At 64.5% G+C, this 13,963-nt stretch overlaps 7 protein-coding genes and 1 non-coding gene across 8 annotated transcripts; 3 read left to right on the plus strand and 5 right to left on the minus strand.

The window, feature by feature from the left end:
• Positions 1 to 150: 150 nt before the first annotated feature.
• Positions 151 to 235, minus strand: V1510DRAFT_t20. Its single transcript has one exon. It is a non-coding gene; the product is annotated as a tRNA-Tyr (tRNA).
• V1510DRAFT_410557 (apoptosis antagonizing transcription factor-domain-containing protein) lies at positions 151 to 1,837 on the plus strand. Its single transcript, XM_066932736.1, has one exon. The coding sequence runs from the start codon at positions 387 to 389 to the stop codon at positions 1,758 to 1,760; it is 1,374 nt and encodes a 457-aa protein (XP_066791090.1). The 5' UTR covers positions 151 to 386; the 3' UTR covers positions 1,761 to 1,837.
• On the minus strand, positions 1,756 to 4,385 carry V1510DRAFT_410559 (Afadin and alpha-actinin-binding-domain-containing protein). Its single transcript, XM_066932737.1, has 5 exons — positions 3,888 to 4,385; positions 3,775 to 3,855; positions 3,679 to 3,743; positions 3,541 to 3,646; positions 1,756 to 3,509 (listed from the first exon to the last, which is right to left on the minus strand). Exons 1-5 carry the CDS (start codon positions 4,044 to 4,046, stop codon positions 1,839 to 1,841), a joined length of 2,082 nt encoding a protein of 693 aa, XP_066791091.1. The 5' UTR covers positions 4,047 to 4,385; the 3' UTR covers positions 1,756 to 1,838.
• Positions 4,311 to 4,681, plus strand: V1510DRAFT_410562 (uncharacterized protein). The gene is made up of 3 exons (XM_066932738.1): positions 4,311 to 4,435; positions 4,469 to 4,518; positions 4,562 to 4,681. The coding sequence occupies exons 1-3, from the start codon at positions 4,337 to 4,339 to the stop codon at positions 4,566 to 4,568; spliced, it is 156 nt and encodes a 51-aa protein (XP_066791092.1). The 5' UTR covers positions 4,311 to 4,336; the 3' UTR covers positions 4,569 to 4,681.
• A 65-nt stretch (positions 4,682 to 4,746) lies between these two features.
• On the minus strand, positions 4,747 to 6,100 carry V1510DRAFT_410564 (ras family-domain-containing protein). Its single transcript, XM_066932739.1, has 5 exons — positions 6,064 to 6,100; positions 5,747 to 5,818; positions 5,646 to 5,673; positions 5,155 to 5,583; positions 4,747 to 5,117 (listed from the first exon to the last, which is right to left on the minus strand). Exons 2-5 carry the CDS (start codon positions 5,807 to 5,809, stop codon positions 4,990 to 4,992), a joined length of 648 nt encoding a protein of 215 aa, XP_066791093.1. The 5' UTR covers positions 5,810 to 5,818; positions 6,064 to 6,100; the 3' UTR covers positions 4,747 to 4,989.
• A 661-nt stretch (positions 6,101 to 6,761) lies between these two features.
• On the minus strand, positions 6,762 to 8,219 carry V1510DRAFT_227378 (uracil-DNA glycosylase-like protein). The gene has a single exon (XM_066930503.1). The coding sequence runs from the start codon at positions 8,055 to 8,057 to the stop codon at positions 6,912 to 6,914; it is 1,146 nt and encodes a 381-aa protein (XP_066791094.1). The 5' UTR covers positions 8,058 to 8,219; the 3' UTR covers positions 6,762 to 6,911.
• Positions 8,220 to 10,908: 2,689 nt separating this feature from the next.
• V1510DRAFT_360110 (SNF2 family N-terminal domain-containing protein) lies at positions 10,909 to 13,101 on the plus strand (the record flags this gene model as incomplete). Its single annotated transcript, XM_066931003.1, has 1 exon — positions 10,909 to 13,101. One exon carries the CDS (start codon positions 10,909 to 10,911, stop codon positions 13,099 to 13,101), a length of 2,193 nt encoding a protein of 730 aa, XP_066791095.1.
• On the minus strand, positions 13,055 to 13,925 carry V1510DRAFT_410574 (uncharacterized protein; the record flags this gene model as incomplete). Its single annotated transcript, XM_066932740.1, has 1 exon — positions 13,055 to 13,925. A coding segment is annotated over one exon (787 nt), but the record flags the coding sequence as incomplete, so codon positions are not given.
• Between the last annotated feature and the right edge of the window lie 38 nt (positions 13,926 to 13,963).

A 13,963-nucleotide genomic window follows, 5' to 3' on the forward strand; every position in this document is an offset into this window, starting at 1 on the left:
GTGCGGTCGGCGCGCAGCGGTGCGGTGGCCGCGTGGCGGAGCAGTAGGCGCACCGGCGTCCGCGCGGCGGTGCAGTGGCCGTGCCACGGTGCGGAAACCGTGCGGGTGCGTTGCGGCTCCGGCGCGACTCGGCCGAAAAATAAAAAATATTCTCCGGAGCGTGACTCGAACACGCGATTTTCAGATGACTTTTAACCATTACAGTCTGACGCCTTACCAGCTTGGCCATCCGGAGCTTATATTTGCATTTGTCATTATGCACTTATAACCTCCCACCACCAGCCACGGCGCGCCACAGCTCGTCTGCGCCACATTTGGGATCAAAAATTTCTCAAAAAAATCCGCCGGCCGAACGACGCCAGAGATCAACCCGAAACCCACACGGCATGAGAAAGAGCGCCGGAAAGACCAAGGCCCCGGCCCCCGGCAAGCGCCAGGGGCTGTCCAAGGCTGCGCCGAAGGCCAACGGACGGGCCAAGCCGGCCAAGAAGGTCGTGCTGCCCGATCCGTCCGACGACGAGGGCACCGGATCGGAGATTTCGCTCGTCGACAGCGACGCCGAGGCGAGCCCGGAGGACCCCGGCGAGGACTTTTTCTCGGCGGACGAGTCGGCGGACGAGGCCGAGCCGGCTGCGGACACTGACGACGCCGACGAGACCGCGGGCGCCGGCAGCGCCGACGACGTCGAAGACGACGACGAGGTCGACGACGACGCCGACGATGCCTCCGACGTCTCCGACGCCTCCGACGACGAGGCCGCCGCCAAAAAGGCAAAGACCCAGAGCATGGGCCAGCGCGGCCGCGTCGTCCGCCAGCAGATGGCCGCGTTTGACTCGCTCCTCGACTGTCGCATCCAGATGCAAAAGGGACTCGTCGCCGCCAACTCGCTGCCCGTCGCCGACGAGTTCGCCAGCTTCGCCGACGACGAGACCGACGAGCTCGTCACGCGCGCCCAGGAAGCCGCGTTCCTCCTGCTCGACAAGATCGTCGACCTCCGGCTAAAGCTCATCCGCGACAACAACATGGCCGCCAAGAACGCGCTCCCCCAGAAGCGCAAGCACACGTCGGTCGAGGACGGCCTGGAGTCGTGCGACCAGCTCGTGTCGGCCACGGCCGCCTACCGCACCGGCGTCCTCGAAAAGTGGTCGCAAAAGGTCCGCGCCGCCAGCGGCCAGACCATCCTCGACAGCAAGAAGTTCTCGGCACTGAACCAGTCGATCTCGGCCCAGGTCCAGACGTCGCTGCGCGACATGGACCGGCTGCTGCTGCGCACGCGCGTCAACCGCGCCAACGTCAAGCCGCTGACCAAAAACACGGACGCCGTGGACGAGTCGCCCGAGGGCGCGCTCGCCGACGGCGAGCTCAAGGGCAACGCCGAGTCCACGCTCTTCGACGACACGGACTTCTACCAGGCCCTGCTCAAGGACCTCGTCGACAAGCGCATGGTCGACTCGGGCGCCGCCACCGGCGTCCGCTGGACCGTCGCCAAGCCCAAGACCAAGCGCGCGAACGTCGACACCAAGGCGTCCAAGGGCCGCAAGCTACGCTACCACGTCCAGGAGAAGGTCCAGAACTTCATGGTCCCGATCCCGACCGAGACCTGGACGGCCAACCAGGTCGACGACCTCTTCAGCGGCCTCTTTGGCCAGCAGATGGAGCTCTCCGAGACCGCCGACGCCGACGCCGACAAGGCCGAGCCCGAGGACCTCAACTACATCGATGTCGACGCGCTCAACGACGGCGTGCGCATCTTTGGCTAGCCCCCCAAAAGTCTGTCTTTGAGTTGCATGGAGTGTACGAGTAGCCAATATGCCAAATAGTATCATTAGTACATCCGTCTAGCCCTGCCCGCCGCCGGGCTGGTCCAGCTTGAACCGCTTGGGCAGCTTGATCGGCGACATGTGCTCGTTGTCGTTCAGGTCTGGCTCGTACAGCCGCTTGGCGGTGCCGATCGACTTGCGCGCCCGTTTGCCGGTCGACATGTACCGCGCGCCCAGCCCGGCCGGGCCCTGCGCGGCCTCGGGCGCCTCCATGGGCCGCTTGCGCCCGGGCGTGGCCATCGGCCGTCTCGGCGTCGCGATCGGCCGCTTGCCGGGGCCGTTGGCGCCGGGCGTAAGCGGGTACCGCCGGGAGGACGGCGGCGCCTCGGCCGCCCGCATTTTGAGCCGCGGCGACAGCGACAGCGGCGACGACGCCATGCGTTTGGCCGACCGCCCGTTGGTCGCGTCGACCAGGCTCTGCCGAGGCGTGATGTTCTTGGACGGCGAGATGCCCTTGGTGCCGGCTGTGTCGGCCTGGGGCGGCTGCAGGACCGAGTCGAAGAGCTGGCTGCCGGTCTGAGGCGCCATGTTCTCTGTGTGGTCCTCGCGGGCCCGTTTCCTGGTCGTCTGTGCCTTGAACACGTCGCTGAGGTCGGGATACATGCGCTTATACGCGGTCTGGCTCAGTGTCTCGGTCTCGTCGCGGTTTCGCGCCGGCGTCTTGTAGTCTGGCGGCGTCTGGGTGTCGAGGACCTCGGTGACGTCGCCGGCCGAGTCCACAGAGTCCTCCTCGGCCGTCTGCGCCGGCGGCTCCCTGACCACTCTCGGCTGGGTCTCGGCCGAGTCAGACAGCTGGCGTTTGAGCGGCGCGGGCGTCTTGGGCGTCGCTGCCAGCGGCACCTTTGTGGTTGTTGTCTGCGGAGCACCGCCTGCGGTCTTCAGTCGCGAGCTGAACCGCGACGCGGCCGACGCGTTCGACGACGCGGCGACCGCAGCAGCGGCCTGGGCAGGCCCCGGCCGGTTTGCTGGGTCGGCGGCCGCAGCCCCGAACCGGCGCGTAGGCATCGGCAAGATCTTGCGGCCGGCCGGCGGCTTGGCGATCTCCGGGTACAGCGGCTCAGGGTCCTTGACACAGACCGTGTCGGCCCGGGCCGCGACCGCGGCGGCCTCGGCCTCCTTGAGCGACTCGCCGACGGTTGTGCTCATGTCGACCCTCTTGCCGCCGCGCTGCTCCAGATACTTGTTCCAGTCCTCGAGCGAGGCCATGGCGGTCTGCCAGTTCTGGCGGGTGGCCTCGAGCTGCTTTTCCAGCTCGGTAATCTGCTCGTCCTTCTTGGACACGTCCTCAGTGAACGCCCCGAGCCTGAGCGACTCCATGCGCTCGCGCAGACTGCCCAGGGCGTTGTTGATCTCGATCGAAAAGTCGTCGTACGACGACGGGATCAGTTTGAGCGCCTCTTCCAGCTGCATGGCCTTCAGCCGGGTACTGCCGTTCATGATGTTGAGCGCCAGCAGCGTCTCGCGCAGCAGCGCCGTCAGCTTGTCGTTCTCGGCGGTCAGATCGACGACAACGTCTGGCAGAGTGCCGCCGGCGTCCTCAAAGAACTCGGCCGCTGTGCCGCCGCTGCCGTCGACGCCGTTAAACGGCATACTGCCGCTGAGCATCGGCAGCGGCTTGGCCCGCCGGACGTCGAACCCGGCCTTTTCCTTGAGCCGTAGGATCTGCTGGTCGCGTTTGCGGCGCTCGTTCTGGAGTCAGCCAGATCTGGCAGTCACGTACCGCGTCCTGTTGCTGCAGCGTGGCCATGGCCTGTTTCTGCTTTGTACTGGCTGCCTGCAGCTTCTGGTGCTCGACCTCGGCGGTCTTGAGGCTCGTTTTGGCGACGCTGGCGTCAGCGAGGTCGTGTGAGCTACTCACTTGGCGGCAGCCTCGAGATCCCGAATTTTGCCGGCCTGGCCGTCGATTCGCTGCTTCAATTGTTTCTCAGAGTCAGCGTGCGTGCGGCCAACGTACCAATTGCAGCTTGGTGTCCTTCTGCCCGTTCTGGTACTCGACCAGACGGTCCGTGAGCTTCTCGCGCTGTTCGGCATCTTGCTAGACGTCAGCGCGGCCAGACATGCACGTACGTCGCGGATCTTGACGAGCTCGTAGACAAGGTTAATGATCGGCACGACGTCGGCGCCCGAGTGGAAGTCGAGCGCCTGGTCCTCGCGCAAGAGGCCCTTGGACACCAGGGTCTTGTTCAGAAACTTTTCAAAGTAGTGCGTGTCCGTGTCGGCGTCCATGTTGGCGACCCGCGGACGGTCCTCTGGGCTGGTCTGAGGGCGTGGATCTGGCCGTGGTCATGGACGGCGCTCTGGGCGCGGTGCTGTGATCTGGCCGTGCGTCTGCTGTGCGGTCGATGAGCTGGGACCGTGTCTCCGGTTTGTTTTGGCACAGCGCGACGCATTATGGTTGTCACGGCAACCGTTGCCATGGCAACGCGGAGCCGGCCCTTGCCCTGGATCTCCATCGAAAATTTGCACCGTCGCCTCCTACCAGAAGACACCAAGACAGTCCTCACAATCAACTCAACATGTCCGAGAAGTCCCAGCCCTCCGCCCTTTCTGCCATCTCGCAGACGCTGACCGCCCCCGAGAACAAGTCGGTGGTGTGGAGCGTCGTGCTGTTTGCTGTGAGTGCCCTGGTCGAAGAGATCTAACGCCAGGCCGGTGTTGCGTTCCTCAAGTCTCCGCTGACGGAGCTGTTCATCCCCCAGTAAGTGCGCGTGGTGCGCTGCGAGAGCGCTGCTGACCGACAGGATCTAAGGAACGAACGACCAGCAGAGGCCGCCGCGCTCGCTGCGATTCCCGCTCGATCCCCATGGGCCGGACGATGAATTGTACATAGAACACACGCAGAATACAGCTGTTGAGACGAATGGTGGCGCGCTCGCCGAGCCGCGGGCCAGGCGCGCCAGGGCGCACCAGCCAGGCATATGCCGGCGGGACCCCGCGCCTGCGCTCCGCGCGGCCGGCCGCGCCCAATCCCCGCTCCTTAAACCCCCCACGCCCTCTACGGCTCACTGTAGAGAGAATTAACAATTTTGATATACTAAACTACCTGGTCGGTGAATCTACTCGATTATAATGAACCACATATACATATGTATGACATCACGAACCAAATCATCAAACATTATCATAGCAAATTTTATAACTTGGAAAATAGGCACACTTATTTTTCAATTTACAAATCAGCATCATCCTCGTCAGGCAGAGGCATGGCAGAAGCCTGCTCCATCTCGGCCTGGTACTTGTTCATGAGCGCATCGTCGACCTCGACCTCCGGAGGGGCAAGGGCAGGCGAGGCAACGACTAGAGGTTAGCGCGACTGGGATCGGCAAAGACTTACACTCAAGGGCCGGGTTGCCAACGAGCTTGCGAGCAAGCCACAAGAAAGGCTTCTCGAAGTTGTAGTTGGACTTGGCCGAGATGTCGTAGTACTGAAGGTTCTTCTTGCGGTGGAAGGTGATGGTCTTGGCCTTGACCTTGCGCTCCTTGACGTCGACCTTGTTGCCGCACAGAACGATGGGGATGTTCTCGCAGACACGGACGAGGTCACGGTGCCAGTTGGGGACGTTCTTGTAGGTGATGCGCGAAGTGACATCGAACATGATAATGCCGCACTGGCCGTTGATGTAGTAGCCGTCGCGGAGACCACCGAACTTCTCCTGGCCGGCCGTGTCCCAGACGTCGAACTTGATCTCACCGTAGTTGGTGAAGAACGCGAGGGGGTGGACCTCGACTCCCAGAGTGGCGTTGTACTTCTTCTCAAACTCGCCTGGCCGGTCAGCACCATCCCCGATCGCGCGCAATCGACCGCGAATCATCGCCGCAACTTACCAGTCAGGTGACGCTTGACGAACGTGGTCTGTCCGGCTGTTAGTCGTGCATTCTTGTGCGGTGACCGCGCCAGGATCGTCCCGATCCCGTGTCCTACGTACCTTGCCAGTGCCGCCGTCGCCGACGAGGACAAGCTTGAAAGTGGGAACCTGCTGCTCGGACATATTGTGTATCTGCTCTCGTCAGCCCCGCTCGCGTGTCACCCAGTCCGATGCCTGGCCCCTGGAGGCCTCTGCAGCCTGGATCGGCCGATCGCACGCCGACCGCGCCCAAAAGCGCACTCGACCGCCGCGGGCGCCAGCAACGCCTCGCCCATCCAGTCGACCGGCCGTCCATGCTGCTAGCACAAGCATCCACGGAGACCCACCAAATTGGACTCGAAACTGATGTGGAAAAAAATTTACCTGTCGATGTTTACCTTAATAAACGAGTAATCGAATATAAGAAAAAAAAATCTGAGTAGGAGCTTTTGAGGGACGAAGAAAAATACTGATAAAAAATGGAAGAAGGCGGAAAAGTTTGGACATTTCTGCCTATTTGCACCGACAAAGGCGCGTCTGGGCGCAGATCCTACGTAGCTTGCGGTACAAATGGGGCGCAGAAGCATGAATGCGGCTCTAAGCGCAGATATGTTTCGCGCACGAGTCGCGTAGTGCCACGCTGGCGCTCTACATGTGCCACTATCGCGCAGTCTTCGCCTGAATATGCATATTAGATCATGCGTCAGTAAACAATCGACGCATCTAGGTAGCCTGGAATGAGCCGGCGCCGGCAGGCGTCGTGGGGAGGTGTCAGACGAGCCACAGCGCGCGACCACGGGCAGACACGCGAGGGCGACGGCCGCAGGTCGAGCGAGACTGCGGAGTGCCCGGCCGAGGCCACTATGTGCCTCGGTGGTCGCCGGCCGCGGCTGACGGCGACAGCCGCAATGACGCCGGCAGCAAGCTGCGACCGATCTGGTGTGCATGTGGTCGGCGCCAGCACGACCTGCCGGGTCAGCGTCTAGTGCGATAAGATGCCAGCAAAGCCTTCCGATCGCGTGTTGCCAGCAAGGGCGGCAAGCGGCGGGTACGGCCCAGCAGGGGCTAATCGGCTCCCTAGACTGGGACGGATATGATCACAGGGGTCGGGTTGTCCGGTCGCCAGTGCGTTGCGGCTGAGCGAGGGCGACGTGTTACCTGCATGTCGTTACGCTGTTACCTGCAGCCGTTGCCACGGCGACCGCCATGCTGGCCCGCCGTCGCGCCGCACGCTCAATTGGCTGGCCTAGCTCTCGGTTGTCTCGTGCTTTATTGCGACGTCCGGTAGCGCCGGCCCGGGCGATTGAGAGCCCGCCGTCCCGGACTTGACTGTCAGTCCCGACGACGGCTCGGTCTTTCCCGACGACGGCTCGGTCTTGATCGAGCTCTCTGCGCGACCCTGTTGGCGCTCGCGTTCACGGACGGCCTTGACGTAGACGCCCAGTTCGCGCCACAAAGTAGCTTTCATCTCCCGCGAGTAGGCCGCAACGCGTCCGGACGTAGACGGCACTACAAACACGCGCGGCTGGCCGTGCTCGGACTGCGCGAACGCAAACGGCGGATCCTGCCAGCCAAATGAAAAGTCGGCCGACTTGAGCGGCTTGCCGGTCTTAAACCTGTGGATTGACTCCCAGATGCCCTTGCCGACAATACAGACCGCGCCGGGGAAGTGCTCGGCCAGACGCACCTCGAGCCGGCCGGCGTTGGCGACAAGCTCTTCGCGAGAGAGCTCACTCTGCTCAGCCGTCGGCCGGTCGACCAGGTTTGTGATTCCCAGCCTCCATTCGCTTGGCAGCGACCCATCGTCGCGGTACGTCAGCCGTCGACCGACACAGCCAGACTCGAACATCAGCGGCCAAAACAGGTTGGTAGGCCCGGCGAACGCGTGGCCGGCAACCGCCGTGGCGATCCCAGGATTCAGGCCAACGAAGATGCAGATCAGACCGCCGGCGATCGAGTCGCGCACGGGCGATAGGTGTGCGTAGCGCTCCGGCGGCGCGTATCCCCGCGCCGGCTTGCGTTTCTTCCGTGGCGACTGAGACGACGTCGATGCTGGCGGAGACTCTGGCTGTTCTGGAGCATGATCCGGCCCAGACCGCCTGCCAGATGCGCTCACTGGTCGTAGGTGCCGCGGAGAGCGTCTGTGGTCTGTGTGGCTACTCGGATCATTGGCAAATTGTCGTAGCAGTCCGTTGAATGATAGTGTGGGCTCGTCCGGTAACTTTATGGGCGGCGCATTTTCACGTTCTGATGGCTCTAGAGCGGTCCTGATGGTGTTGCCACTCGAACCATTCGCCCGGCCGTCACCTGAGGGGTCCTCTGCCGGCAATTGATCGGCCGAGCCTCTCCGCCGTCTGGTGGGGACAGCCCTGGACCTGTTCGCTCGTGACATCGGAGGTTGTAGCGGCCTTGGGAGGTTGACCTGAACCGTACTTTAGCTACCATGATTACGTCAAAGCAGACACTGTCGCAGCGACAGTGCATGACAGCCGGCTGATTCAGCACCACCCATGGAGGACGTAGAGTTCGGGTGGTGGACGCGGCTTCTGGAGGGGTGAGGATACGGTGGCGGCGTACTGCTATCAAACATCCTATCAAACAATGTCTACCAAACAATCTACCAAACACTGTCTACAAACAGCGACCCCACAGGTCCGGCCAGCTCTGTAGACGCCAAAGTGCCTCTAGACGGCTGCCACGGTAGTCGTCTGCCGCTATGCGCTGCTACCAACTACGCGCATACGACTTGGTCGTAAGCCTGCGGCTCGCCACGCCGTGGCCTGCAGCCTGGTATACTGCCGCAGCCACCTGGCCGAAATTGACAGCCGAACGCAGCAGATGGACAGCCGAGGCAACCGACAAACACCGCAGCGACAGCCGATTGGGTATTGCATCTGAGGCACGACAAATCGCCGTGTCGCTGAGACCGGCCGAAGGCCCCAGTCTAGTCGATGCGTCAGCTAGTAGCTGCATAACGCATCGCGCGATGTCCGAATCTACAGAAGTTCAGGGCGCAGCTATCTACCGTCTACCGAACCATTACGGACCTAGCAGGCCGCTGGCTAGCCGCTGTAGCTTTCCGGATTGATCTGTAGTCTATACATGCCAGGAGCGACTTCGGCCGTTGCTCACAGCCATGGAGAGCTACGCCAGTCAGACGGCGGGTGCTCGGACACCGGCGGCCGTTTCAGGGTGCTCTCGTTCAAGTCGTACGTGTCCTTGGGGGGCAAAACGGAGACTCTCCGAAAGAGCACGTGAACAAGCAATTAAGCTTCCGGGCAGCGCGGCGTGACGGTTACAGCACCAAGGCGTGCGCGGAATGCCAATTATGCATTATCACGTAGTTTTGCGCCGCGGACGACCCAAACGACACCAGATTCCACGGCGGAGCCGTTCTCTTTCCTCTCCACCGCTCCTTCCACAACCGACGGGACAGGACGGAAGGCGAGCAGGAACCGCGGGCTCGAGAGCATAGAAGACAGAAGATCCACGCTGGGCAAGAACGGACAGGTGGACTTGGCCATATATCAAGCATGATCGATGATAAAACCGGAGCCCAGGCTCCGGTGCTGACGCTACGGCTGCCAGACCTGACGACGGGGCCGAAAGACTTGGTGGGGGGCGAGAGTACGATGGCCGGGATTGGCCAGACAATGACGGACGCGGCGCGGCCGGCGGTCGGCCAGATCGACTGGCTGGACGGCGGCGGCCACGGACCGGCAGATCCTGTCGCCACCGGCGAGCCAGCAGCTAGCGAGCGCGTGGACGGATCAGACGGACTGGAATTGGTCTCTGTGCTTGATGCGGGCCCGGAATTGCCGCCGCTGACGGACTTGCGTTCGGAAAACGGCGTGTCGGATAAGCAGACACAGGCCGACGAGGAGCTGGCGTCCAGCATGCCCGAGTTTGCGACACCGGCCGAGAGCGCTGAGGGCGAGGCCAGCTTGGCTGGTGGGCTGCCGACGCTGGCCGATGCGGACGGGCCACTGGCTGCGCCGGTGCCAGAGGAGTCGTTCACGTCCTTGTCGTCGCCGGCCCATTCCGGGTCGACATTGCCGACGCCACCAGAGAGCGCGCTGGGCGCGAGCTTCTCGCGCAAGCGCTCTTTCGGCAGCAGTCTCGAGAGCCGCGACGGCGGCGGGCTGGCGTCGATGTCTCCGAACGTGCGGCGACGGCTCGAGAGCTTTGACAACTTTGCGGCCGCGGACGAGTTCGTGGAGCCGCTGCCGCGGCCACAGCCTTTTGTGACCAGCCTGTTGTCGAGCCAGCCCAGCCAGCCGAGCCAGCCGAGCCAGCCGAGTCAGGAGGTGCGGCCGGCCAGATCAGAGAGAGAGCCGGTGATTGTGGCGATCGACCTGACGGACGACGACGAGCCCGCGCCGGCGCGGCCGGTCTCGCGCACGCCGAGCGTGTCGACGCTGGCGCCCATGGCCGCAGTGTCGGCCGCAGCGTCGGACGACGACGACGACATCCAGTTCGTCGGCATCCAGCGGCGCGACGACGTCCAGCGCGCGGCGATTGACCATGCCGTGGCCGCCCGCGTCGGCGGCAGCCAGCCGCCGACCGGCAACAACCCGAAGCTGGACATCATCAAGCTGTACTACTCGACGGACTACGCGCGCAATAAGCGGGACTCGCCACTGGAGGAGCGCATCGAGACCATCAAGGATATCTGTCGCACGATCCGCGGCTACGCCGGAGTGGACCGGATCACCAAGAACTTCTACCTGGAGAAGATCACGCGGATGATACTGCAGCTGCGCAAAATGCAGCTGACAGACGTGTCGATCGAGCTCAAGCGGGCGACGGGCGAGGCGGCGGCGGTGCTGATTCGGCGCCGCGACGTGATCCGATTCTACATCAACAAGGGCGAGAGCCAGATCATACCCGAGAACCAGCCGGCCGGTGGGCTGTACGCGCCGTACCAGACGTCGGTGCCAGCCAACACCAGCTACTACTCGCCGCATGCGCAGAACAACACGGTCGCGCAGGCGTCGGGGTCGGCGCAGAGCCTGCTGGGCCATCCGCGGCCGCTGATGTCGATGGCCGGCCGCGCGCGGCGGCCGGACGACGACTCGTCCGGCGAGGAGTTCTATCCCGCGCTGCAGTACCCGCCGCGCGAGATGGACGACGACGTCGACATCGTCGGCGTCCGGCAGCTGCCGTTCCCCCGGCACGGGCAGCAGGAGATCGTGTCGCTGGACGACGCCGCGCAGCAGTCGTACGCGTCGCACCTCTACCAGATGTTCAACAACTACCGGACTGCGGGCCAGACCGAGGAGGAGCTCGAGAAGCTGCTGGAGAACATCCGGGCAGACGAGGAGATCAGCGCAGAGGATCGGGTGGGCACGCCGGACGAGCTCTGCGTGAATCTGCTCGAGCACCAGAAGCTCGGGCTGAGCTGGCTCAAGAGCATGGAGGAGAGCACCAAGGGCGGGATCCTGGCGGACGACATGGGCCTGGGCAAGACGGTGCAGTCGATCGCGCTGATCTTGTCGCAGCGGGCCGAGGACGACAAGTGCAAGACCACGCTGATCGTGGCGCCGGTGGCGCTGATCCGGCAGTGGGAGCGCGAGCTGCACTCGAAGGTCAAGCCGGAGCACCGGCTGGCCGTGTACGTGTACCACGGCACGGCGCGGCGGGCGGTGCGGTTCCAGGACCTGGCCAAGTACGACGTCGTGATCACAACGTACGGCACGATCTCGCGCGAGTTCAAGGAGAACCAGGAGCTGGCGGTCGAGCGCGCGAACCCGAACGGCGCGCCGGCTCGCGCGCCCAAGGGCGCGAGCGTGTTCTACGCGGCGGACGCGGCGTGGTACCGCGTCGTGCTGGACGAGGCGCAGTTCATCAAGAACAAGGACACGCTGAACGCCAAGGCCATGACGCACCTCAAGGCGCAGTACCGGTGGTGCCTGAGCGGCACGCCGATGCAGAACGGCGTCAACGAGCTGTACAGCCTGATCCGGTTCCTCAACATCCGGCCGTACTGCGACGAGCGGCGGTTCCAGTTCGACATCGGGCGGCCGCTCAAGTCGACGGGCGCGGACGCGGTGGAGAGCGCGATGAAGAAGCTGCGCGCGCTGCTCAAGGCGATCATGCTGCGGCGGACCAAGAAGTCGCTGATCGACGGCAAGCCGATCCTGCAGCTGCCGCCGAAGCACATCGAGATCGTGCACACGGTGTTCTCGGACGAGGAGAAGGCGTTCTACAAGCAGCTCGAGCAGGGCGCGATGAGCCAGATGAACAAGTTCCTGAGCGAGGGCTCGATCGGCCGCAACTACAGCTCGGTGCTGACGATGCTGCTGCGGCTGCGGCAGGCGTGCTGCCACCCGAAGCTGATCCCGGACCGGTCGATGACGGCGACGTACGGCAAGGCGGGCGACGCGGCGGCGCGTGCGCTGGCGCGCGTGTTCCCGGAGCCGGTGATCGAGCGCGTGCGCGAGGCGGGCCCGGCCGAGTGCCCGGTGTGCTACGACACGGCCGAGGACGACCAGAGCATGGTGCTCGTGTACCCGTGCGGCCACAACTTCTGTCGGGACTGCCTCGACGACCTGGCGAACCGGCACCAGGCCGCGAGCATCGCGCAGGGCTCGGACGGCGGCCGGCTGCTGTGCCCGACGTGCCGCGGGCCGCTCAACATGGAGCGGCTGGTGGACTACGCGTCGTTCCGGGCCGTGTTCGACGTGACCGAGGGCGCGGGCGGCGCGGGCGCGGCCGCCGCGGCCGCCGACAGCGACGACGAGGCCGTCGAGAGCGACTCGATCGACGACAGCGACGGCCGCGGCAAGGGCAAGGGCCGCGCGCGGCTGTACGCGTCCAAGGCCGAGGCCGCCGGCGCGCGCAAGCGCCGCAACGGCGAGTACGACGCGATCCTGGCCGAGCTCCGGCGCGACTGGGTCTCGAGCGCCAAGGTCACCCGCTGCGTCGAGATCCTCCGCGACGTCGAGGCCAACTACCCCGACGAGAAGGTCATCGTGTTCTCGCAGTTCACGTCGCTGCTGGACTTCGTCGAGATCCCCCTCCGCCAGCTCTGCGCGTACCAGGTCCAGCGCTACGACGGCAGCATGTCGGCCAACGCGCGCAACGACGCCATCCTGCGCTTCACCGAGGACCCGGCCTGCAAGATCATGCTCGTCAGTCTCAAGGCCGGCAACGTGGGCCTCAACCTGACCGTGGCCTCGCACTGCATCATCCTCGACCCGTTCTGGAACCCGTTCGTCGAGGACCAGGCCATCGACCGCGCGTACCGCATCGGCCAGACCCGCCGCGTGGCCGTCCACCGCATCGTGATCTCCGACTCGGTCGAGGACCGCATCCTGCAGCTCCAGGACAAGAAGCGCAAGCTGATCGAGGCCGCCATGGACGAGAAGGAGCTCAAGGACATTGGCCGGCTCAACTCGCAGGAGCTGGCGTACCTGTTTGGCATCCAGCGCTAGGTGTACGATAGATAGATTGCTGTATAATACATGTACACTACGACAGCTCGTTGAGCGTGGCCTGGTACACGCGGCCGACCTCGTGGCGCTCGGCGACGTCGCTGGCGTCGAGGTCCTCGGTCTCGGTCTCGCTCTCGTCGTACGCGACCCGGCCGCGCTTGCGCTTGCCGCGCCAGCGCTCGAGGAAGACGTTGACGATGTCGATCCGCGTGCGCTCGATGATGCCCTCGAGCCGCACGCGCTCGGTGGGGCCCATGCGCACGGCGACGGCCGCGGCGGGGCCGTCGGCGCCGGCGGCCTCGCCGGTGACGAGCGAGAAGAAGATGCCGTCGAGCTTGGCGAGCAGCGCGAAGATGGGGTGCGCGCGCGCGCCGGGCGGGTGCTCGTCGTCGTACAGCGGCAGCGAGCTCAGGTACGTGTTGACCTCGTCCGCGATCCGCAGGAGGTACTGCGTCTGCAGAAACGGGAACGGCAGCAGGCCGGCGCCGGCGCCAGTCGCGTCGTCGTCTCCGCGCCCGCGCGGATGCGCCGAGTACCACGTCAGGTCGACGACGCGCTCCAGGTCGTGCACGAGCGGCACGAGCGAGTGATAGACGTCGCCGTCGGCGGCCGCGCCGGAGAAGTGGCGGATGTGGCGGCGCGAGATGAGCAGGAGCTGCTCGTCCAGGTACGTGATGAGTTTCTGCTGCTTGGCCAGCGACAGCGGCGATCGGCGGGGGACGGGCGGCGGGGCCATCGCGGCAGGCGCCGGCGACGGCGAGGCCGGCGGCGACTCGACGAGGAAGCCGCCGGGGCTGGCGGGAGACGCCGGGGGGGAGGCCATGGTGAAGGCTACAGGATGTATTACGTAAGTCATGGCGGC

This window comes from Dipodascopsis tothii (genome assembly GCF_038497935.1).
Source record: "Dipodascopsis tothii strain CBS 759.85 unplaced genomic scaffold V1510scaffold_3, whole genome shotgun sequence".
Classification (NCBI taxonomy): Eukaryota; Fungi; Ascomycota; class Lipomycetes; order Lipomycetales; family Lipomycetaceae; genus Neoaidaea; species Neoaidaea tothii.

What these genes read in the sequence shown, in the direction of transcription:
- V1510DRAFT_410557 (XM_066932736.1), top strand. Translation starts at nt 387, where the DNA reads ATGAGAAAGAGCGCCGGAAAGACCAAGGCCCCGGCCCCCGGCAAGCGC.
- V1510DRAFT_410559 (XM_066932737.1), bottom strand. Translation starts at nt 4,046, where the DNA reads ATGGACGCCGACACGGACACGCACTACTTTGAAAAGTTTCTGAACAAG. An exon ending in AGCTCGTCAAGATCCGCGAC is followed by an intron (nt 3,856 to 3,887) that starts GTACGTGCATGT and finishes GCTGACGTCTAG; the next exon opens with CAAGATGCCGAACAGCGCGA. An exon ending in GATCTCGAGGCTGCCGCCAA is followed by an intron (nt 3,647 to 3,678) that starts GTGAGTAGCTCA and finishes CGCTGACGCCAG; the next exon opens with CGTCGCCAAAACGAGCCTCA.
- V1510DRAFT_410562 (XM_066932738.1), top strand. Translation starts at nt 4,337, where the DNA reads ATGTCCGAGAAGTCCCAGCCCTCCGCCCTTTCTGCCATCTCGCAGACG. An exon ending in GGAGCGTCGTGCTGTTTGCT is followed by an intron (nt 4,436 to 4,468) that starts GTGAGTGCCCTG and finishes ATCTAACGCCAG; the next exon opens with GCCGGTGTTGCGTTCCTCAA.
- V1510DRAFT_410564 (XM_066932739.1), bottom strand. Translation starts at nt 5,809, where the DNA reads ATGTCCGAGCAGCAGGTTCCCACTTTCAAGCTTGTCCTCGTCGGCGAC. An exon ending in GCGACGGCGGCACTGGCAAG is followed by an intron (nt 5,674 to 5,746) that starts GTACGTAGGACA and finishes ACAGCCGGACAG; the next exon opens with ACCACGTTCGTCAAGCGTCA. An exon ending in CGTCAAGCGTCACCTGACTG is followed by an intron (nt 5,584 to 5,645) that starts GTAAGTTGCGGC and finishes CTGACCGGCCAG; the next exon opens with GCGAGTTTGAGAAGAAGTAC.
- V1510DRAFT_227378 (XM_066930503.1), bottom strand. Translation starts at nt 8,057, where the DNA reads ATGTCACGAGCGAACAGGTCCAGGGCTGTCCCCACCAGACGGCGGAGA.